This window comes from Tyto alba, unplaced genomic scaffold, assembly GCF_018691265.1.
Source record: "Tyto alba isolate M040663 unplaced genomic scaffold, T.alba_DEE_v4.0 Super-Scaffold_23, whole genome shotgun sequence".
In the NCBI taxonomy this organism is placed as follows: Eukaryota; Metazoa; Chordata; class Aves; order Strigiformes; family Tytonidae; genus Tyto; species Tyto alba.
In genome coordinates, this window is record NW_024881297.1 from 28385525 (window position 1) to 28407495 (window position 21971).

At 50.9% G+C, this 21971-nt stretch overlaps 1 protein-coding gene across 2 annotated transcripts; it reads right to left on the reverse strand.

Annotated features, from left to right (window-relative positions):
* Positions 1 to 3495: 3495 nt before the first annotated feature.
* ACVR1B (activin A receptor type 1B) lies at positions 3496 to 19744 on the reverse strand. 2 transcript variants are annotated; one of them, XM_032996432.2, is made up of 9 exons: positions 19588 to 19744; positions 10413 to 10652; positions 8879 to 9127; positions 7449 to 7679; positions 6901 to 7068; positions 6186 to 6342; positions 5539 to 5663; positions 4775 to 4905; positions 3496 to 4605 (listed from the first exon to the last, which is right to left on the reverse strand). In XM_032996432.2, the coding sequence occupies exons 1-9, from the start codon at positions 19697 to 19699 to the stop codon at positions 4480 to 4482; spliced, it is 1539 nt and encodes a 512-aa protein (XP_032852323.2). In that variant the 5' UTR covers positions 19700 to 19744; the 3' UTR covers positions 3496 to 4479. The 2 variants fall into 2 exon arrangements, with proteins under 2 accessions (XP_032852323.2, XP_042652690.1); XM_042796756.1 differs by lacking the exon at positions 19588 to 19744 and adding an exon at positions 11261 to 11277.
* Between the last annotated feature and the right edge of the window lie 2227 nt (positions 19745 to 21971).

Here is a 21971-nt window from a genome sequence, read left to right on the forward strand (position 1 = left end):
ACCGGGACACGCCCATTCATGCGCTTAACCACGCCCCGTTATCCGCGAAACCACGCCCGTCCCGCCGCTAAGCCCCGCCCCGGCGCGGTCCAGGTCCTGCGCGGGGATGCCGTGGGGCGCAGCGTGAGGAGGATGCTGTGGGGCAGGAGCAGCGTGGGGCGCTGCGTGGGGCCGGCGGGAGGATTGAAACCGTTCCTGAGGACACGGAGGCGAACAATTCCCGGAGGCAGAGGTGGGGAGGCTGGCGCGGACACGGCCGGTGGCTCCGGGCAGCCTTTGCTGCGCTGCGGCGGGAGGGAGCAGGAATTTTCCAGCTGGAACGGAGGAGCTCGCCCAGATGTTTATTTAAAATTGGCCAAAAGCAGCAGTTTGTAACAATCCGGCCGGCGTTACGCCCAAGCCCGCCAGCCACAGCCTGGCCGGGGGTTACCCGCAGCCAAACTTCCTCCCAGGGCTGAGCTGCTCCGGCTTGGAAGTGCTGGGGGAAGGTCAGGATTGGGCCCCCCCCAGCCCAAGGCGCCAAACCCCAACCCCTTATCAGGGAGCAAAGAGGAACTGCCCAGCCTCTTCCCAAAATCTGGCAGCCCAGGTAAGGACTTGGCCGAAGCCACCCCAGACCTGTTTTCCCATCACATTTAAAGACAATTTTTGCCTTTTTTTTTTTTTTTTTAAAGAATCATACTCTGCCCTCACCCGCTGTTTCTAATTCCAAGTTTCTTGGACACAGGTGGGAAGGAAGGGGCGAGCCCAGATGGCAGCTCCCCCTCCTCACCCCCGTGGATTTTCCCCTCCATCCGCTCACACCACGCTCATCCCCGGAGGCTTTAATTAGGGAGAATTAGTGGGGGCACTTTGCGCAGCACCGGCTGCCCTCCGAGCTAACAGGATTTTACAGGGATGTTGGACAGTTTGGACTGATTTATCCTCCTCTGAAGGCATGGGTCTGTGGAGGGGGACCGAGGGGGCGGCCCGCTGTTCCCCTTTCTTGCTTCCCTGTACTGTTCCACAGAGACCTGAGAGGGAGCCCCACTCTGCCCCATCCCTGGCTCAGCTCTGCTACAATCCAGGCATCTCCAGCAATAAAGGGAAGATTCAACATTAAGGTGTGCTGAGCAGGATTCCCCGGGGAGATTATTTCAGCTGTGGGTGAACAGGGTCCCCCCAGATGCTTCGCTGGGGGACTAAAAGCTCTGCCAGTCTTTGCCGCTCCGTTCCTCTCCCTTTACACCTCGGCTAACCCCTCGCAGCAAACCACGAGAGACTCCAACACCTCACGTGAATAAAACAAACTTTTAATAATGTACAGCAGAAATCGACAGCCTTGTTTTATATTAAACAAAAGATTTCCTATATTACATTGTATTTACATTTGCATACTGAAGAGGTAAAGTGTCTAAGTGGCTATTTTACAGTCCATTTCTAATAAAATATACAAAACCAAACAAATAAAAGGGGCAGATAAGTACCAAGAGATCTGTTCTGAAGCCAGCGTACCACTGCTTAACCCTGCGCCGCAGACAAGAAGCACAAGCTCCGTACCTCTGCCTCCCACCACGATCAGCCCTCGACTATCTGACGTCTCCCCTCCTCGTTCTGAGCTGCTGCGGCGTCGGTCTCTCGTCCCAAACTGTCTTGTAGTGTCGGATTTTTTTCCACAGCTGCTGCAGCCACCTCTGAGTCGGGCACGTTTCAGAGCTGGGCAGCGATTCCTATGTTTGCTACTGGTCAGCTAAGTAAGCACTGCACCTCCCTGGCACGTGTTTGCATGAAAAGTGCTGTATAAATGCTACATAGTCAGCGTTCCCATCTCAGATCCTCCTCAGTTTTTGACCATCTCCCAGTGGCATCTCTCTACAAACAAGGCTTCTTCTGCAATCCTGCTTATAGGGGATACCCTGTCGTCCTGCCCTCACCCCTTCTCTAACCTTATCCGGTCTGAAACCGCTCCGCTGTCTGCTGTTTGGTTTAGCGCTGAGGCAGATGCATGTGTGGCTACAGTTGGAGGGGTGGGGGAAGTGCGTCAGTGCAAGTTACGTAGCTGATTTAGTGTCCTCGAGAACCAGCCTGCACACTTCTCAAGGACGGGAGACTCGTCCCGGAAACGAGAGCCCGCAGTGCTCGCGGAGGAGCGCGCGGCAGACGTACCTACCGGCGTGATGGGCTTTCCTACGGCAATTTATTTCACAGTCGCTAAAGCTTCCTCCCCAACCCGCCGGGATGGGCATCGCCAGGGTCCTGTTAGAGCAGCTGAAGAGTCTTTAGGGTATCTGAGAAGTGCCCACCACCTCGGTTTCTAAATGCAGAAGGGTTTGGTTAAGGGACGGACGGCACTGGAGACACACGGTAACCTCTGGCTGCGATACGAGTCCGAACAAATCGGGAAGGGAAGGGAAGCTGGACATTCACAAAGCGTACACTCCACGAACCAGCCCGAAGGCTGCTGGCCCTCCCACGACAGCTCTGCACCGCCCGACCGCCGAACTCCACGGCAGGATGCAAAATGGATCCAAACACCATGCAAAAAAAAACCCCCACTCCTCACTTTACACAAAGTCACAGACAAGATAAGGAGCATGGGGGAAGACGGACACACAGAGAGATCCACAGACAGCAAGAACAGAGTGTTTTAAAAAAAAAAAAAAAAAAAAAAAAAGTTAACCCCGGTGGCCGGAGCAGAGATGAAACCTCACCTTACAGAGCAGGCGCAAGGTTTGAGTAGAAACAGTTCCAGTGTAAATCGAGCTGTGTGCATTTGTTTTTTTTTTTCTCTTTTTTTTTTTTTTTTTTTTGCAGTGATTTCTTTACAAACAAACAAGTCAAGAGGTAATAATTATAGATTGTTTTTCTTCTCTTATAAAGAATTAACAATATTAAAAAAAGTTAAAATCCAGACCCTCCCATAAAATAATAATAAAAAAAAATAATAATCAAAACCACTCCAGTTAAAAGTTATGGCTTCAGAGTTATATACCATAGATACTGACCTAACCACCAAACCACCGGCACTTCCCAGATTGCCTTTAATGCTGCAACCAGCACGCCAGGCTCAGCCCTCGGCTACTTCCTTTTTTGCTAGGCCCAGCTGTAGACAACAGTCAAACCAATTCTACTTCACCCTGATTCGGCATTTAATCAAAAGAAAATTCATGCAGTTCCCCCCACCCCACAAGTTATACACAGCCACTTCCAGATTATGAGATATTTATATATGTATATTAAAAAGATGGACATCGATTTCCAAACCCACACCCCGCTGTCAGATCCTGCCAGGCGCTGAGCGCCTCTTGGGAGGTGCAGAGCACACCCAGGCACCCGGCCCCCGTGGCTCAGGCCCCGAGGTCTGCCCCACGCTGCCGAGCGTGCCTCGGGAATCGCGTGCCAAGAACGGCCTCCCGCGTTTCCCCGTGGCTCGGTCTCCTTCCAGCCGGGCGCAGTGCCTGCTCTACCTCTGACATGCATCTCAGCTCCGTGGCATCTCTCACCCCCAGGTCTCTCTTTCCACCCTACCAAAAATTAGAAACCTCAGGGGCTCGAGACAAAAAAAAAAAAAAAAAAAAAAACGACCTGGATTCCAGGAGTGATGTCAATTCCTCATTTGTTTTGTCTTAAAAAAAGGGAGGGGGTGGCAGTGAGGCAATCTGACGGGAAGTTCCTGCAGCCGGCGTACGGACGGCAAGGCCACAGCACCCATCGGAGAGCTAAGGATCTGGTTTGAAGCAGCCTGTCCAAGCTAGACAATGCTCACTACTCGACAAGGAGAGCACCAGCGCGCACAGCTCAAAAAAAGGACACTCTAGATTTGCACATGCACAGAAAGCACGAACAGAGATGAGCCACCCTACGGGCAGACACTGCACGTCTACGGAAGGAGATGAACAGGCACAGGGGACACGCGCACCTCGCGCATGCATACACCATTGCGCACACTGACAGCCAGTCAGAGTTCTGGTTTTGACTTAGAATTTTTCAAGCTTAAGAAAAAGGAGGGAAATGGTTTCATGAAGCTGATAAACTGTTCAGGCTCAGCCTCTCAGAAGGGAGCACCATTTGTTTTGCAAATGCTTTTTCTGCATTAACATGCCAGTCCCTGGAAAAATCCTCAGAGTACGGCAAAAAAACCTTCCCTTTCCCTTCCCACTCCCAGCACCTAGCACCCTGGCCTCAGACACAGCCACCGGGTGCACCGCACGCACTGAACTTTACAGGGATTTCCATTAAAGAAACAAGAGTTACAATCACGGCTGTCCCTCTCAAGTCTTCACGCTGTCAGGAGGTGATCATAAAAAGTTTCTGATTGTTTCATACCCGAGCAGGGAAGAGAGCAATTCAATAGGCTCCGTCACCCCACCTAGCAGCCTGTAGGTCACGCTGTCTGGTTGGTAGCAGTAGATTGGGCAGAAACACGAGGTAGGCCTCCATCACACGTCTAACTCTAGCATGGCAGCTTTTGTGCAGTTTCCTCCTGCTGGGGCTCAGAGCCTAGATTTTCACATCTTCCTGGACACTGAGCTGTGAGAGGGTTTTCTTAATGCGGAGGGCGGTGAGTCGAGCCGCTCCGTTGGCGTACCAGCACTCTCGCATCATCTTACCCATCACCCGTAGTGCCTAGGCAAGAAACAACGGCAGACGTCAGTGCTCTCCTCTCCCCCGACCGCAAGTCGCTCTGCCAGGACACCGATCCAGCCTCCGCACCGCCTAAAATTGGAGCTCAACTTACAGACCTTACTCTTCGTTCACCTTACCGAGGGGGAAAGTAGATGAAAGCAAACCTTACCTCGTAGCTTTGCCACCAATTCGGGATATTAGGCCGTAATTTCTGATCACACACGACCTTCCGCATCTCCTCAATAGAAGGATCAGAGGGTACAAGGTCGTAGTACGGAAGCTGATACTCTTCGTGGATACCTGAAAAGCAGAGAAGGAGAAATGCAATTCCTGGGAGAACGCATCGCCACCACAGTGCTCACTGAAGGCAGACTGATACTGGTTTGGACTACATGACTCATCGCTGAGATGCGTCAACACTTTGCAGTTATTTAGAACAGAAATGAAGAATCTGGGATTTGAGTTTACAAGAAAAATTCAGGGAAATAAAATGCAGCTGCCCAAACTGGAACAGAGTCAGCGTGCTGTGGTCAACACCTCCCAGCACAGAGGCAGGGTCGCTGAACCGCGCCCGGGCTGAAGGCAGCAGGAGTGTCGCACGCGTGACGGTGCTGTGCTCCTGCCTGCAGCTGGATGTGCCAAGACACTTGTTTATAGTGACACGGGGGAAGAAAATCACCCACCAAATCAGCACCACCAGCTCCCCTCAAAACCCGTCCAAAGGAACCTGAGCCGCCAGTCAGAGCATTAACCCCCACTTCCCCACACTGCCAGGTCACTCCTGTTAACTCCCCCGGGAGCAGCGCACACGTTCTCGTCCTCCTGCAGCCCTGATCTCCAGGCTCCTCAAACCTCACAGACAACTGAGCAACAGAAATTCCGAGGTGGGAAACCCAGGGGCAAGGCAAGGCACGGGCCCACCAAGGGCATTACCTCCTGCGTTGCACCTTCGAGCAATCTCCCAGTAGACCAAGCCCAAGGCATAGATATCGGCACATTTAAATGAATCAAAATGCTTCATGTTAATGGTTTCATCCAAGACTTCAGGGGCCATGTATCTGCAGAACAGAAAAGAAACAGCATGTTAATTTTGAGAGGGGATTTTCCAGAAGATAGTAAATGGCAAGTTTTCCCACACAGCATTTCCCAGCAGACAACACTCTGCTCTGCACAGCCTTAATCTGAACAGAACTGGGCTCCACGGTCTAATAGAGTGAACAAAGCAACTCAAAAAGAATAGCAAGTTGGGTAAGAGGTAAAAACGTCCACAAGCACATCAGGCTCCAGACAGCAGGCCCCAAAAGGCTTCTGAGAATGCCAAGTTTGGTATCACGTATTACACGAGCTCCCTGCTGCTGAGTTTACGTCGCTGGCATACACCTCTCAGCTTGATGGCACCTGGAGACAAAGGTACTGACGTCCCTTCAACATCAATCCGGGCACAATGCTGGCACTCTGCGAGACACTTGGAAATGCTTAAGAAAGAGAATTTCATCAGTGCTCAACCAGCAGCTCAGGCCTTTTCTAGTTAGTCACACTCTGATGCCTTTGAACACTGGCCAAGAACACCGTTCTCCTACCGTTTGGTTCCGACCCTTTGATTTGGTGCAATATCAATTGTATCCGTAACTGAATCATGCCGGACGGCCAGACCAAGGTCAGCGATGGCACACGTGCCATTTTTCTTCACCAAGATGTTCTTGGATTTCAAGTCTCTGTGAGCAATCCCAGGCTTTCCTAATAGAGCAAAAAAAAAAAAAAAAAAGTAGCGGGGGTCAAGGTCTGGTGAAATCTATTAGTCAAACTGGCACAGAGGCAGTACCGGATTTCAGGGCGTTAGTTAAAACTTTCAGTGTTGCAACGCATTTTCCTGTTTGGATACACTGAGGAACAGAGCAGTGCTGGCAGCCTGTGGCATGCAAAGGCTCCCCCAGGCACTGCTGATGCAGTAGCATCCAGAGGCCTCAAGAGGGACATAAACTCCATCATCTCAGGCATCAGACACGATGTGGACGTAAGGTGTTTATAATTCTGCTGCTGCCTGCGCTAACATCCCGCCCAAGTAGCGCCAATTTTAGGACGGGGATGTGAAATGCTGCTATAACTCCCAGGAGCTAGCTGAGGCTAACCCACTTTGCAGCCAGCCAAAGCAATCAGCCCATTTCTGGTCAATACTGACCAGACGAATCCGGGCCGACTCAGCCAGGGGTTTTTCGTGCAGCACAGACCCACTCACCAATTCTGCTTTATTCTCCCCTCAAGAACTCCCAGCGCCTTTTCAAACTTTGCTCTTACCCTGAGTACCCACAATCTCCATGTGCAGATGGGCCAGTCCGCTAGCAGCAGACAGGGCGAGCTTGATCATCCCCTCGATGGTCACCGTGTATCGATTAAGATAGTCAAAGAGAGATCCATGCTCATGGTAATCGGAGACGAGCCACAGCTGAGTCCATGTTCCATTATCTGCAGCAGGAAAATGACTGTGCTCAGACATATACAACGCAGGGGCGGCACACAACCGCTGAGAATGTTGCACCTTATCTTTCTGGTACAGAGGAGAGCTGCTGGGGAAGGCTGCAGCTCAACAGCCAACCTGGGGGCAAATAAGGTGAAGAACTAGAGGGCAAAACACGGCTTTGTAAGGTAGAGTTAATGCCTTTCAAAAACAGCAGCAATTTTACCATCTTTTGGTGAGAAACATTCCTATATGTAGCTATTTGAAAAGCATGCTGACAGTTTTCTTTAACCATTTAATTGTAAATCCAAGCGAGGAAATGCAACTCTCAAGAGCAGACTGTACACACTGGTGAAGCCTCTGCTCTCAGGACTGAGGTACTTCTTACCTTTGTTATCTGCAGCAATAAATCCCAGGATGTTCTCATGTCGCAGCATAACAGTTTGATATATTTCTGCTTCCCTGAACCAGGAACGCTCCTCACGTGAAGAAAAGATTTTTACAGCTACGTCACCTCCACGCCACCTGCCACGCCACACTTCCCCAAAGCGGCCTTTACCAATGATCTCCTGAAGGACAATGGTCCGAGCCACAGTCCGTTGGACAAAAAGCGGCAAACCTACGGACAAGAAATTGGCGGAATGAAAAGAAACTTCTGAAACCCCTCCGAGACTGAAGTGGAGCAGCACCAAACCTAGAAGGCTCTGCATTTGATAACAACCTGTAAGACCCGAACCAGCAAATGGTGGTTGCTCCTGCGCAGGATGTGCCGTTTGGCTGCTTGGGCAGCATCTGCATATCGCTTTGAAGAAGCTTGCAAACTGCCAGTGATTAGGCACAGAGCAGTCGGGGAACTTCTGCTCGATGGCAGATCAAAGTAACTTTAGCCTGAATATGCAGAGAATGCAACTCGTTGAAGACAGACTCTGCTAAAAAGCAGTAAACCCCCAGAATGTCTCTTAAGAAAGGAGTCCAAACATTGCTGCCACCTCTTCGGTAAACTAGAGAGCTCACCTGCTGAGAGCATATACAGAAGAGATCCCAGAACGCTTTATAAATAGTGGATGCGGTACTAAAGGTTTATTCCCTGGTCAAATATCAGGTTGTTATATTCTCTGCCTCTGTGGATTATCCTACAGTTTCCATCTGCTGCAAAAGTCAACTTTTTTTTTTTTCATAGTTCAAAGTCATAAATAACATTATAACGTCCCTATCTATTCTGGGGATGATTTAAGTGCCACAGAAGTGAACACGCTGTACATCATCCACTGTGGAACACCCCAGGATTCCCTGGGATGAAATGGGCTGTCCAAATGCAGTATTTGCACGCTACTAAATCTGCAGCTGCTGGGATCTTTCCCATTTTCCTGCCAGCTGTGATGCAGGTGACTTCCTGCATCCTCCTTTCCTCCTTTGAAAGCCAACAACTGCCAGGTTAGCAGTTAATGTCTGCTTCCAACCCCAACCCAGTTCCAAGGTTAAATTTGAAACAGATGCAACCTTTTGAGTTATCCTCTTGCAGAAAAGGAAGGAAGCTACACAAAACTATTTTTACACATCAGCAGTTAAGGAGGAGTTGAACTACTGCTCTTACCTAGCCTAAGCCCTGAACACTGACACGGGGCCATGGCTGCAACGTCTACTGCATGAGTGAATTTAAAACACACCCTCCACATTACTCATGGCAGGGCAACCCAAACAGGCTGACGAAGCAACGGCCTCACAGCCATGCAAAGCTGTGGCAACCAGGAGCCCAGAAGAGACTACTCCATTACAATTACAAGTTCTCATTCGTCACTTCCAGTCATATCTTAATACCTGATCCAGAGCCAGAGGTGGAGAGATCGTAGACTAGATCTTGCAAGGTCTTATCCTTCGACAGGCACATTTCACAAGAGGGGTCTTCCATGTCCAGCCGCTGACGATTGTGATACACTCGTTGGTGGTGATGAAAAACAAAGACTACTACGATCATGACAACAAACACAAGGAAGACAGGTCCAGCAATCACTGCCACCAGCTCCACAGGACCCCAGCTCGACGGGGGTTCGTTATCTTTCAGGTGTCCTTGGAGAGGAAAAGGAGGAGAAACGGACACTTTTAGAAAATTATTACTCCTTCACAAGCGTTCTTTAAGGACTTTCTTCTTGTGTTTTAATTAGCCTCTTGGAGACTGGACAATTTTAGCTTGCTGTTCCAGGATGGTAGAGGACACATCAAATAACAGCGTTAACATGGGACTGATCAAGTCATCAGGCAGGCAAACTACAGCTAAAACCCCCCAAAGATGGTGCTTCAGTTGTGGGATCAGGGATTATTGGCACTTGCTATTAAAAGAGGACAGGAGCCTGTTCTGGGCTGAATTTGCTAGAACAGCCTGCATTTTACCTTCCACGCAACTCTCCAAATGGGAGAAGAAACAACCAGTCTTTACTAGCACTCGTTGCTCCCTTCTTCCCCTTTGCCCCGTAACAACCAGTGAAGACTTGTACCTGAAGACAACAATTATTTGTCTTTTTGAGACCAGATAAGATTTCCCCACTGCACCCAAGGAAAATGGATACTGCAATTTTCATACGACCCACTAAACAGCCCAAAACAGAGAGTAACGAGGTATGAGGAAGTACCGCATGCCCTCTCTGTCCCAGGAATTGGAAAGAAGCAGACGTTTCCCACACCCTCACTCAAAGGCAGGGCTGCTTCCTCTTTAGGTATTCAGGATCTGGGCACCCCTCCACCCCACACACTTTACTCTGAAGCTGCTGCAACTCTCCCATACTCATGAGTTCATCACTGGAAAGATCTGCAGTCCTAGAAGAAGGAAAGCCACTCTATCTGATAAAAGGCAGGCTACTGCACAACCCAGTGCCAGAAAAGGGACCTGTGCTGTGCCCAGGGAACACGCACAGTCTTCAGGCCACTGCAGGCACGGAGCATCATGCAGCAGAAGCTTCTATTTATCTGTAGGTGAACACTGCTGCTGCTAGGAGCCTGTAGGATACCGGCAGCAGAGCTGATGAAGTCAGAGGAGTCTCAGAATATGGAGCTATTGAATGCTGTAAAACTGCAAAAAACCCCAAGCTTTGGAAGTTTCTCCTACCCTAAAGTACAATCTCATCTGGTGACATTTTGTCAGCCACAGGGGAGTTCAAGCAACTCCGTATTTTAATTTGAAGTAGTTTGTTATTATTTCCACTTTACAAATCAAGGAAATAAACCCAGTGCTCAAGTTCACACAGCAACCTAAGGGAAGAAGTGAAAACAGGGCTGAGAACTCCCTATTCCCAATACCAAACAGAGAGTTTCTCTCCTCCCCACCTCAAACAGACCATTTATTTAGCTCTCTACTCACCACTGGGAACCATTAAATCAATTTTGTTGCAAAAATCAGAGTAGCAGCAGTGAGTATTACGCAGATCTTCTGAACTCAGACAATAGAAGGGTTTCCCAGCAGGAATCAATTTTGCTTCAGGAATGCAGGTCCGAACGTGATGTTTAACACCATCCAGGTTGAAGACCGAGACCATGCACGCGCCGTCCGTTTCACACGTGGAGTTGGCTTGTTTGCAGTCGGAGCACAAACATGTCAAAGCTGCAGAAATCAAAACAAGACCACCTCCTTAAAACCCACCGGAGACCAAATGCTCAAACAAGAGAAAACTTTCTTCTTTAAATTTCCCATTTCAGAGGGAACGGGCTATTTTCAGGTTCAGGAAGAACTGGCTTTAGGAACAGAAGAAGTCATACTCAGTATTTCAGACTCACAAGCACCCAATTTAAGCACAAAATACAATGTGGAAGCAGAGGAGCCTTTCCAGAAGATGACTGTCCAGACAGCCCTTTTTCCTGCCCCTGTTGCAACCACTAACAGCGATGACCCAAGTCATTTCTGCAAACTAGGCTAGATTTTAGCGAGATCCAACCCAACCTAAGGTCAGAATTCAAGCTGAAAACAACAATCACTCAAACTGACAAACTTGATTTCACCCACGCTCACTGCCCAGGCTTTCTCAGCTACGCCAAAGACAAGCTGCCCGTTACAGGTTAGTGAGGGACGACCACCCCAGCTCGCGGGAGACAACAAGCAGTTGGCAGATGCCAAAACAAAACCAATTCAAACCGACTACGCAAGCCAAGCGTGCTACGCCCAACTAGATCAGTCACTTATTTAGTAACTGCTTTCCTGATCCGAGACACTACCTTGGGTCAAATAAATTCCTGGCTTTTTGCCTGCTCTTCATGAAGATTATTTGGGTAAAGAGCGAAGGAGAAACTCCAAGGCAGATTCCCACATTTTTCCGCCTCCCAGCTGTCATTGTGCTTTTCTCAAGCTGCCTGAAAAACTGTAAGCAAATCCCCAGGCATCGCCATCCTTGGGAACAAAGAGCGAATACAATAATGTCAAGAAGAAGGGTGGGGCTTGTTTAGCAGCACACAGTATTTTCTTCAGCTTTCATCAGATCTTTCAGCCTCCCCGGAGGGACTCACAAACATGTACTTACCCGCTGCAGAAATGGTCTTTCAGGTAGAGAGAGTCTGAAGAAGTGTTTTAAAAGATACAAGTGCCACAGTTAACCCTCCCCAGTCCGATAGCTAAATCCTCTGTGTCTGCTTGCACCCTCTTGATCTAAAGACACACGCCAAAGTCACTGTCAACACTCGTGCGTTCGTGTGAGCCACCTTCCCGTGGGGCAAGGGGAATGCCGAGCCCTCGGTCGTACCATCTCTGGCAACCAGCAGGCTGAAGGAGCATCAGCACTCAAGGACATTTGTAGCCCTGGCAGAGCCTCTTGCTCCTAGCCTGCGCACGGTCCAAAGCGCAGCGCAGAGTTACGCTGCTGGGGGCATGTTACCTTCAGCTTAACGAAAAACAAGCAGGTCCTGATCAACTTCAGGGTTCGTTTAGGAGGAAGACACCCATTATCCCTTATCGCCAGTGTCCTAGGTAAATCAGTTAGGCTAATTGCATTACTATTCACTTAATTCTCTCTGGACGCTGCACTCCTCATTTCCTAGCTGTTGTTGTGAGCTACTTAACAGCTCCGAGGTGGGCTGCAGTATTTCAGACAGGCTAAGTGCAGATGCTGGTGAGTTTTGAACCAACAGATTCCAAACTACAGAAGCAGTAAAAAGCCAGTGAAACCCAGAAGAGTTGTTAAGTGAGACATCTTTAAAAAGCATCATGAGCAAATGTAGTTTCTTATTACTATGTGCTTAGCACACGCCAAGGAAAAGGGAGATAAAAAATGGACAGGGAAGAACCTGAGACTGAGCCACATTGAGAAGGGTTGAGAGCACCGTACCCATGGATTATTCATCTTTTAAGGGGAAAACTTTGTAACGAAGGGAAAAAATGCCACTAACACTAGCTTGACAAACAGCCCTGAGTACCCTGTTTTCCAGTGGTCACCAGAGCACAGAAAAGAATTCTGAAAAATATGCACGCTTGGAACAAAGGTTGGTTATAATGGAGATTTTATGAAAACATAAGATAAGAAAGAGCATCTGGGGCACATTCCTACCTTCAAGTATACTTAAAAGGAAATAGCATCTCCTTTATTACTTTATAAAAAACTCAAGGTACAAATTAAAAACATTTAAAACACACATTTCACCATGTAGGCTCTTTTCAACTTGATTTAGATACAGCAAAACTGAACTTTGTTCCTGTTAGACTCATTTCTAAAGCCTCAAACCTAAGATTTAGGCTATAGTAGTTTTGCTTCCAGAAGCTCAGGAGTAAACAAAACACTTCAATGCACTAATAAAACTGGTTTTGTAAACTTCTTACTGAAGTATCTGGCCTGAAACTAAGCATCCCTTTGAGAAGGAAAGCAGAGGAGCTGGTTGTATCTGCTCAGTTTCATTTGTAGAGTTAAAAAAAAGAAAATAAATCAGTTTACCTGCGAGGTACTCTACCAGAACCCCAGTGTGCAGGGACAGAGTAAGAAGATCCTTATCTGTTCTGCCCAGAAAGCAGAAGTTTCCTGCTAAGGAGGCGTATGCCCCATGGAGCACGGCCTCAATTCACCTCGTGGTGGTGTCAGCTGATGGTCCCCCTTTGAGACAACTGCTCTTTTTAAACAGCAGTTCTTACGTTTGCACCTCAAAACCCCCTATGGTAAGGAGAGCAGTGCGAACAAAGAAAATTAAGCCTTCAGCACACGTGTGCACTTCTCTACATCTTTTCTAAGAGACCCTCAAGGGGCTTTCCAGATATTCCTATCCATAACCTCTAGGCGCTCTCACATTTTAGGAAAGATGGTCAGATCCCCCGGTAGAAGCTGAAGTGCAGCTCCAGCCTCCCTCACGCAGCCAGGAGTTAACTCTGTCTTTATTATGAAAAAAGCCCAGGATCTACATCTACCATCACTACAGCCGTATCCTCCCCAAGCATCACCTACTGCTGGCTGCCAGCGCTGCAGCGAGAAGGGCACCGGCTCTGCCAAGAAGGAAAGGCCTGTCTGCACCGGGGCTCGCCGGGAACCGGGGAGCTTCCGGCAGGGAGGAGAACTGCTGGGCAACCCGAATGGGTCCAGCATTTAAAGTTTGATTAACCAGAAGGGAAAATTCTTCTCGTATCAGCAACAGCAGAAGCCAAGAAAAAGGAACTGTTGTTTCCCCTTGAGGTGGGGGTCAGAAAATGGACAGGTATGCAGAGCCCCCCGCCAGGCATCTCTTGGGTGCTGAGAGCAGCTGGGGACGCTTGGGTGAAGTAAAAGGAGTGAATAAAAGTATTTTTCATGCCAACAGCATTCTTTTTATTTGGGAAGAAAAGCTCCTATTGAGCAAGTCATATAATCTACTTAATAAAAGAAACTGACTGGGCTGAAGAAAATAGATGGGGCAAAGGAAAACAAAAGAGCAGTTCACACAGCCGGGGCGGTGAGTTCCCCTCTCACAAAGCGCCTGGGGATGAGTCTGCATGAAAGGTGCTACAGAAGTTGGCAGCAGAGCCTGCTCTATCTGCTCAGCACACTCTTTCTGACATTCTGCTCAAACTCAACCCTTTAAAGAAGCTGTTTAAACAAGCCTAACATTAAGCTGCAGATCCTCAGAACGAAAGCTTTGTTCTCCCTCAAGAGATCGGCCAGGTTGATTATTTATACTGAAGCAAACCCTCGCTGCGATTTAATCCAAGGCACAGCGCAGTCGATCGTGACATCAGTCGCAGGAGCAAGCCAGCCTGGTGCTGGTCCTCACTGCTCTTCCTAAAAAACAGAGCAGTCAGTTGGCACTGCCAAAAACCAAACTCTGCTTGATCCTCAGCTAAGGCAGCCCAGGGCTTGGCACTCCGTCAAGCGACCACCCCGAGCCCAAGAGTTGCTGCTGCTCCCCGTGAGGTACCAGCAAGGGACACGGGTGGCAGCAGGATTGCTCCTGGCAGGAACCGGGGGCACAGAGGTATTAGTACCCCTTTGCATTAACTACAGAAGAGAGGAAAACGAGAGAAGGCCCTCTTGCACCGTATCCCCCACTTAAAAGTAACTTGTATTTACGAAACGAATCCAAACAAACAGGTAGGGGTCCGTGGATTAAAGCTCTAGGCTTCAGGGAGACTAAAATATTAAGCTCTGACAGTCAAAGAACATTTCTTTTTTTTCTTTCCCAGCAACTATCTGAGCTCATTTTGAACATATTTATTCTCACACAGGATTGCATGTGTCAAGATGTCTCTGCAGCTAGACAGGGGAAAGTTTCACAGCAAAATCTAATGTAATGGTGTTAACGACCTTTTGGAATACATTTTCCAAAATCTCCTGAAGCAGTGCTATGCAAGATGGCATTTTCTCAGGGCTAAACACTACCTGATCAAGATGTATTAAGATAATTAACCTGAAGATGATAATTGGAAAAATTGCCAATAACCACCCACGTATTTACCAGATAAACAGATTTTTGCAGAGATTGTAAGCTGCTGTTCTTTTTCAACAGTTTGAATTGGGGCTGGAAGAACAATGATTCCCCTGACTTCTGAGCCTTTGTAAGGCTCTGGAACAGGAGCTGCAATTTATTATGTCTCTGTACAGCACCTAACTTAATGAGGCCCAATCTGGTAGTGATGTTTTAATGGTGCAGCAGCATAATGTTAGCAAGAGAAATGGAAAACAATTGGGTTTGTACCTCTGCTGTTTCTTTAGATGCTATAATGAAGAGGGACATGTGTAAACATGCTCGGAAGAAAGAAATACCTTTCAGTGTTTCACTATATGCTGTGCCGAAATAAATAAAGAATAACCTTTATCACAGAGTGTTTTGCCCAAGAGCAGTTTAGGAATAAAATCCATTTCCTTGCAGCAAGGGAGCAGAGGCCTGTTGTAAGAGTCCCTTTCTTGCTCCTCTTTCAACCGTATGACTCCAAGTCACTCAAAGCTATCTGATGAGGACTTTAAAAACAAAGATTTACTTTCCATTAGATTCACCTCGATTCTTCTGCTGTCTAGGGTCAACAACTGGGATCCCTACATCCCCCTCTGGGATATGTCTGAGTCCAAAATGCCTGCCTTGTATAGCACACCAATACCTTCTCTGAGCCCAAGAGTCAGCTCACCTACACCCACCAAGTGCCAGTCCAGTTCTGGATGCTCACATTGCCCCTGCTTCCTTACAAAGGAGCTGAAGAAATGAGTACAGATTTGCCCTTCTGCAGGTACAGTACCACCACCTTGAATATCTTTACTACATCTTGTTGCCCCATCAGTTTCTACTTTCGAATCTCTACATTTCTTTTGCTCCTTGCTGGTGCTTATGAAATCTACTGACCCACTGCTGCTAAATGAAACAGTGTTAAAATTAGCTGCAAAGTACAATGAAAAAAGCACCTTCATGCAAGTCATCCAGAAACTAAAAATTATACCAGGATATTTAAAGTTAGAAACAAGAGTCCCAACTTTTTCAAGCTGGCTGCAGGCTGAACCTGACACAAACACATCATGGCTGACCAGAAAACATATACTAAAAAAAAAAAAAAAAAAAAAAAAAGGCAGGAAGAACACACTCTCACGTTTAAAGTGAAGAACTTTCCCTGCACCTACTCAGGTAACACAAAAGGAGAGCTTTGAAATGAATTTTAAATAAGTGAATTGACAGGAGTCTCATCACTAATAGGTTAATTAGAAGAAGCCTTGACATTGCTGCTGCTGTTCAAGTCAGAAAACAGACACACAGCTCTGAACTCCCTCTCCAGGCTCTGGTCTGACATCTATTTTGGGTTTTAACTTGTTAGGAAACCAGTTTAGGAGCCACCCATACCATACCAGTACTGTGGAAGAAAGTCCTGCAAACCAGCTGCACGGTGAGGCAGATGCATGGGTCATTATTGATGGCTTTCGAGACTTAAAACCGATGCTGTGTATTCTCAGGCAACTGGCACATGCTTTTCCAGAGTCTAAATAACAAGTCGTTTAATGTGCAGTCTATCCTCCGACACCCAGCAGTTCACAGGTTACTTCCAAGAAGCCCACTGAAGGCAGCAAGTGCTAGAAAAGCAAGCCTTTCTCAAGGGGCTTTAATGTGCAGCAAAGTCCACTTTTCTGATGAAAAAATAAATATACGGGTCCACAGTCAGTGAGAAGGGATGCTGGAAAGCCAGTGCCTTAAGTAATGAGGACAAAAGAGGTCTCTCACATGAGGGTCTGACTCTACAAGCTCAGCACCGGCAATGTTTCATCTCTGTAATACCATCGCAGCTTTCTCCCTCGAGACGAGCAATTCCTTCCCTGTCTGCTCGGATAACCGCGCTGGCTGTGCGGTGGAGAACATATTTCCACTGGTCAACACCCAGTGAACTTTGCTTGCTGTTAAGAGAATTGACGTTTTACTTTACTCCTTTCGCAATAGCGATTTCCGGAGCATCTACTACTGGCAGCGGACGGCGTACCCAGGGAAAAAAAAACCCAAGCTGTCTGGCCAAGGAGCTGAAGGAGTTCAAGAATGCTTGTTGGACACTGTTTTTAATTTCCAGTTAGAGAAGTCTTTCTTGGAAAGTTGTAAGATGTAACTTATGGACCACGCAGAGTTTGCCTGATTTAACCGGGTAAATATTTTAAGCAGGTGTTAATAATAAAATCTGCCAGCCCAAGATTGCTCCCCACAGTGCTCTTTTGCTTTATTTCAGGCATGCAAACAAAGCCTACCTATAACCACCCTGTAACCACTGCTGCAGAGGCACCTTTTTTTTTTTCCCTTTTCCTTTTTTTTTTTTTTTTTTAAAAGGAAGGAGCAAGGCGGGTGGAGGGTATTTTCTACTCTGTTTACCAATGCAGACAGAGGTTCACAGTTCCCAAGCACTTCAGAAACGAGGATGTTTTTCCAACCTACCCTGAAATAAGCAGCTGTTAAGACCTCTTGTATAAAGCACAATAGTAAGGGCAGCCTGGCTGAGGAGGCACACGGAGCGTGCATCATGGCTGCTCAAGCAGCAAACAATTCACAGGGCTGGAGTCCCTGTTCCCTGTCATCCTGCACCCGGCTCCACAAACACAGCTCCCTCGCGCCCTTGAAGCTCACACCTTTCACCGGACAGCGCGAACAAAAACCTACAGCACATACTGAGCGGAAACAATAGCCAGCCATCCAGCGCCCAGTATCAAAGGCCGAGTTTCCAGGAGGTACGCACAGTCAATTGGCCCTTTCCTGTTTATTTATTTTTTAATAAACACCAGCTGTATATAAAATGCGAAGTGAAAGTCTGAGAACAGACGTGCGACGAGTCTTGGTTGGTCTTGCTTTGCCACTTATCACAGAAAAGCTGAAACACCTTCCTAAGGCTGGATTTTACTTTAGGTTGAAATAAAGCACAGCCACTCTCCCCTAAAGCATTTTTGTATTGCCAGATTCAATAGGACTCACAAATACACCCCTAACCTACTGCCCTAGTGGGGTTTAAAGCCATTTTCTGTAGCTAACAAGTCCGGATCTGCACGCACAAAGTTATTACCTTCTGACAGTCGGTTGGTAATACATAACACAAACGGCAAGAGGATTGGGGAGGAGAAAAATGTTTCAGTGCGGTTCCTGTTGGAACAGGTACCTGCATTACACAAGCAGCAATCGCCCTCGATAGCCAGAGAGATGGACTGTGCCGCTGGAGAGGCCACTGCCACCAGCCTGTCCTCTGTCCCTGCCAACAGATGCTCAGAGATGCTTCGAGCCTATCCAGCTCTGGAGAAAAGACGGTCGATCTCCTCAAAAGCATGGAGCTGATACCCCTCGCTTTTCCCTCAGAAGCGGCAGTGGTTGCACCCCCCATCCCAGATAAAGAAAAAGGATCGCCACAGAACAAACAACCAAAACAAAGAGTTCTCCCTCACTCACCTCCCTCCAAACAAATATTTACAGTTGTTACAATCCAGAGGTACAGGGTTTTAGAAAGGTTTATTGAAAAAAAAAAAAAAAAACCAAACAAACCCAACCCCATTGATTCCAAGAGGTTCTATATAAAGCACACACTGCAATTCCTGGTGCACGGGGGGGGCTGCCGAATCCCCCACCCTCGGTGACAAAACGGGCCTATGCAAAGTGGCCACAAACTCCCAAGGCCTGACCGAGGCTCAGCAACAACATGGTGCCACTTCCCACCCCGAGGCTAAGCCGCTCTCCCAGCGCCTGCCCCACGCTTCCCAGGGTGGCAGAACACCCCCGGTGACGCACGGGTCCGGGCCCCCAACACACAGAGACACCCCCCCCCTAGTTCTTCACTCCATGAAAAGCCCATAAATTTCAGGTTTCTTCGTTATCTCCCCAGGACAGGCTGGAAGACTCCCAGTCCCTTTCCCAGCCAAAGCCAAGGCGAGTGTGTGCCTCCTGAGAGCATCCCCCAGCACTGCGGGTCTCCCCGCACTCTGGCCCCCGTCCCCAATCACTGCTCCTCCATCCATCCATCCCCTCTGGGGAGGGGGCCCCCCCCCCCCCAAACTCCAGGGTCCCCTTCACAAACACCCCAACAAATGCTCTCCAAGCCAGGCTCGACCCCCACCCTGAGGGCTTGGTGCTACCCAAACCTACACGATGCCCTTGATGCCTCCAGAGACACCCCCCCCCCCCCAGGGAATCCCCCCCCCCCCCTTCTCCCCCACCGAAACACCCTCCTCTGCTCCCCCAGGGCCCACCCTGCCCACAGCCACCCCCACCCATCCCCCCAGGGCCGCCTGCCCCCGCCTCCACCCCCTCAGGGCCCTCCCCGCAGCCAAAAGGAAACCTCCAAACCCCCAGCCCTCTCGCACCCCCTTCCCCAAATCTCACCCCAGGCCTCAACGTGCCCCCCCCCCCCCCCCCGCCGTCCCCCCCTTTCCCCGGGCCGACCTCAGCCCCGGGCTCGCCCCTGGCCGCCTCAGCCCCCCCCGAATCGCCTCCCCCCTCGGTTCTCCTCATCGATCCGCGCTTCCCCTCACGATTCCCCCCCCGTTCCCCTCAGCACCCCCCCCCCCCCACCCCTTCAGTTCCCCTCACAGCGCCGGGCGGGGGCGGGGCGGCGCGCCGCCATGTTGTGCCCGGTGCGGGCCCGGGCCCGGGGAACCGCCACTTACCGCGGGCCCCGCCGAGAGCCCCGGCCAGCAGCAGGGCGAACAGGCCGGTGGCGGTGGCGAGCGGCGGCGGGGGGGGGCGGCGGGCGAGGGGCGGCGGCGGGGGGGCGGCCATGGCGAGCGCCGCGGCCTCGGTGGCGAGCGGCCCCAGCGCCTGCGGGAGGGGCGAGCGCCGGCGCGCGGCCGGGGGGGGGGGGGGGGGGGGCGGGGCAAGCCTTAAAGGGGACGGCCCGAGCCGCGCGACTTAAAGGGGAGGGCCCGGCAGGCGCGGTTCGGCCGACGCGGAACTGGGTTGTAGAGGAGGGGGAGCGTGGAGCCGTGTCATGCGTGGTGTGCGTGTGCACGGCTGCGCACCACCGGGAGGGGTGTGCGCAGTGTGCACGCGTGGGGGTTGGGGGGGGGGGTGTGGGATGGGCGGGTGTGCGCGGTGTGTGCGGGGCACGTGCAGTGCGTCCGACTGCCGCGCGTCGTGGGTGCGCAGGGTGAGCGTGCAGTGTCAGGGTGCAGCGTGGGTGCGGTCTCGGAGTGCAGTGCGTGTGCGCAGTGTCTGTGCAGTGTCGGGGTGCAGCGTGGGTGCAGTGTCAGGGTGCAGTGGGTGCAGTGTATATGCGCTATGGGCGCAGTGTAGGTGCAGTGTCGGGGTGCAGTGTGTATGCGCTATGGGTGCAGTGTCGGGGTGCAGTGGGTGCAGTGTTGGGGTGCAGTGTGTGTGCACTATGGGTGCAGTGTCGGGGTGCAGTGTGTATGCGCTATGGGTGCAGTGTCGGGGTGCAGTGGGTGCAGTGTCGGGGTGCAGTGTGTGTGCACTATGGGTGCAGTGTCGGGGTGCAGTGTGTATGCGCTATGGGTGCAGTGTCGGGGTGCAGTGGGTGCAGTGTTGGGGTGCAGTGTGTGTGCACTATGGGTGCAGTGTCGGGATGCAGTGTGTATGCGCTATGGGTGCAGTGTCGGGGTACAGTGGGTGCAGTGTTGGGGTGCAGTGTGTGTGCACTATGGGTGCAGTGTCGGGGTGCAGTGTGTATGCGCTATGGGTGCAGTGTCGGGGTGCAGTGGGTGCAGTGTTGGGGTGCAGTGTGTGTGCACTATGGGTGCAGTGTCGGGGTGCAGTGTGTATGCGCTATGGGTGCAGTGTCGGGGTGCAGTGGGTGCAGTGTCGGGGTGCAGTGTGTGTGCACTATGGGTGCAGTGTCGGGGTGCAGTGTGTATGCGCTATGGGTGCAGTGTCGGGGTGCAGTGGGTGCAGTGTTGGGGTGCAGTGTGTGTGCACTATGGGTGCAGTGTCGGGATGCAGTGTGTATGCGCTATGGGTGCAGTGTCGGGGTACAGTGGGTGCAGTGTTGGGGTGCAGTGTGTGTGCACTATGTGTGCAGTGTCGGGGTGCAGTGTGTATGCGCTATGGGTGCAGTGTCGGGGTGCAGTGGGTGCAGTGTTGGGGTGCAGTGTGTGTGCACTATGGGTGCAGTGTCGGGATGCAGTGTGTATGCGCTATGGGTGCAGTGTCGGGGTGCAGTGGGTGCAGTGTTGGGGTGCAGTGTGTGTGCACTATGGGTGCAGTGTCGGGATGCAGTGTGTATGCGCTATGGGTGCAGTGTCGGGGTGCAGTGGATGCAGTGTTGGGGTGCAGTGTGTATGCGCTATGGGTGCAGTGTCGGGGTGCAGTGGGTGCAGTGTTGGGGTGCAGTGTGTGTGCACTATGGGTGCAGTGTCGGGGTGCAGTGTGGGTGCAGTGTGAGGCAGGCAGTGCAGGCGGGGGCTGTGAGCCCCAGGCCTGGGGCAGCTGGTGCAGGGTGGGGACTCAGCTGTGCCTGGGAAGGTCACCCCAAACCCTGGGCAGGGCACTCTCAGCCCCAGACTGAGCCCTGGGCAAGGCACCCCAAACCCTGAGCAAGACACCCTGAGCCCTGGCTGAGCACCCCAAGCTTCAGGCTGAGCACCCCGGGCTCCAGGCTGAGCACCCTGCACCCTGGGCAGGATACCCCAAACCCCGGGCTGAGCGCCCTGGGCAGGACCCCAAACTCTGAGCTGAGCACCCCAAACCCTGCCCTTGCTCAGCCCTACATACCCCCCACACCACTGCCAGCCCCGCCAAGGAGCAGCACCTGCCCTTTGCTGACCAGTTTCTCCCAGTCCCTAACTGGGAGCAGGGCACAAGGGCAGAACAAGCTGCGCCCAGGGGAGTCGCAGCGACGTGCCGGGAATGCACAGGGACCGAAGCCCCCCCACAGCCGCGCTCTCCCGTGCAGCTCCCCTTTCATCCCAGGGGTCTTTGCCCTCACCCCTGGCCCCGCCGCAGTGCAAACCCCCCAAAATGAGGGGGGGGCTGGCAGCCACAGCCCCCCCCCCCCGGTGCAGCCCCAGCCCCTCCAGGGCGCAGGGAGAGGGTTGGC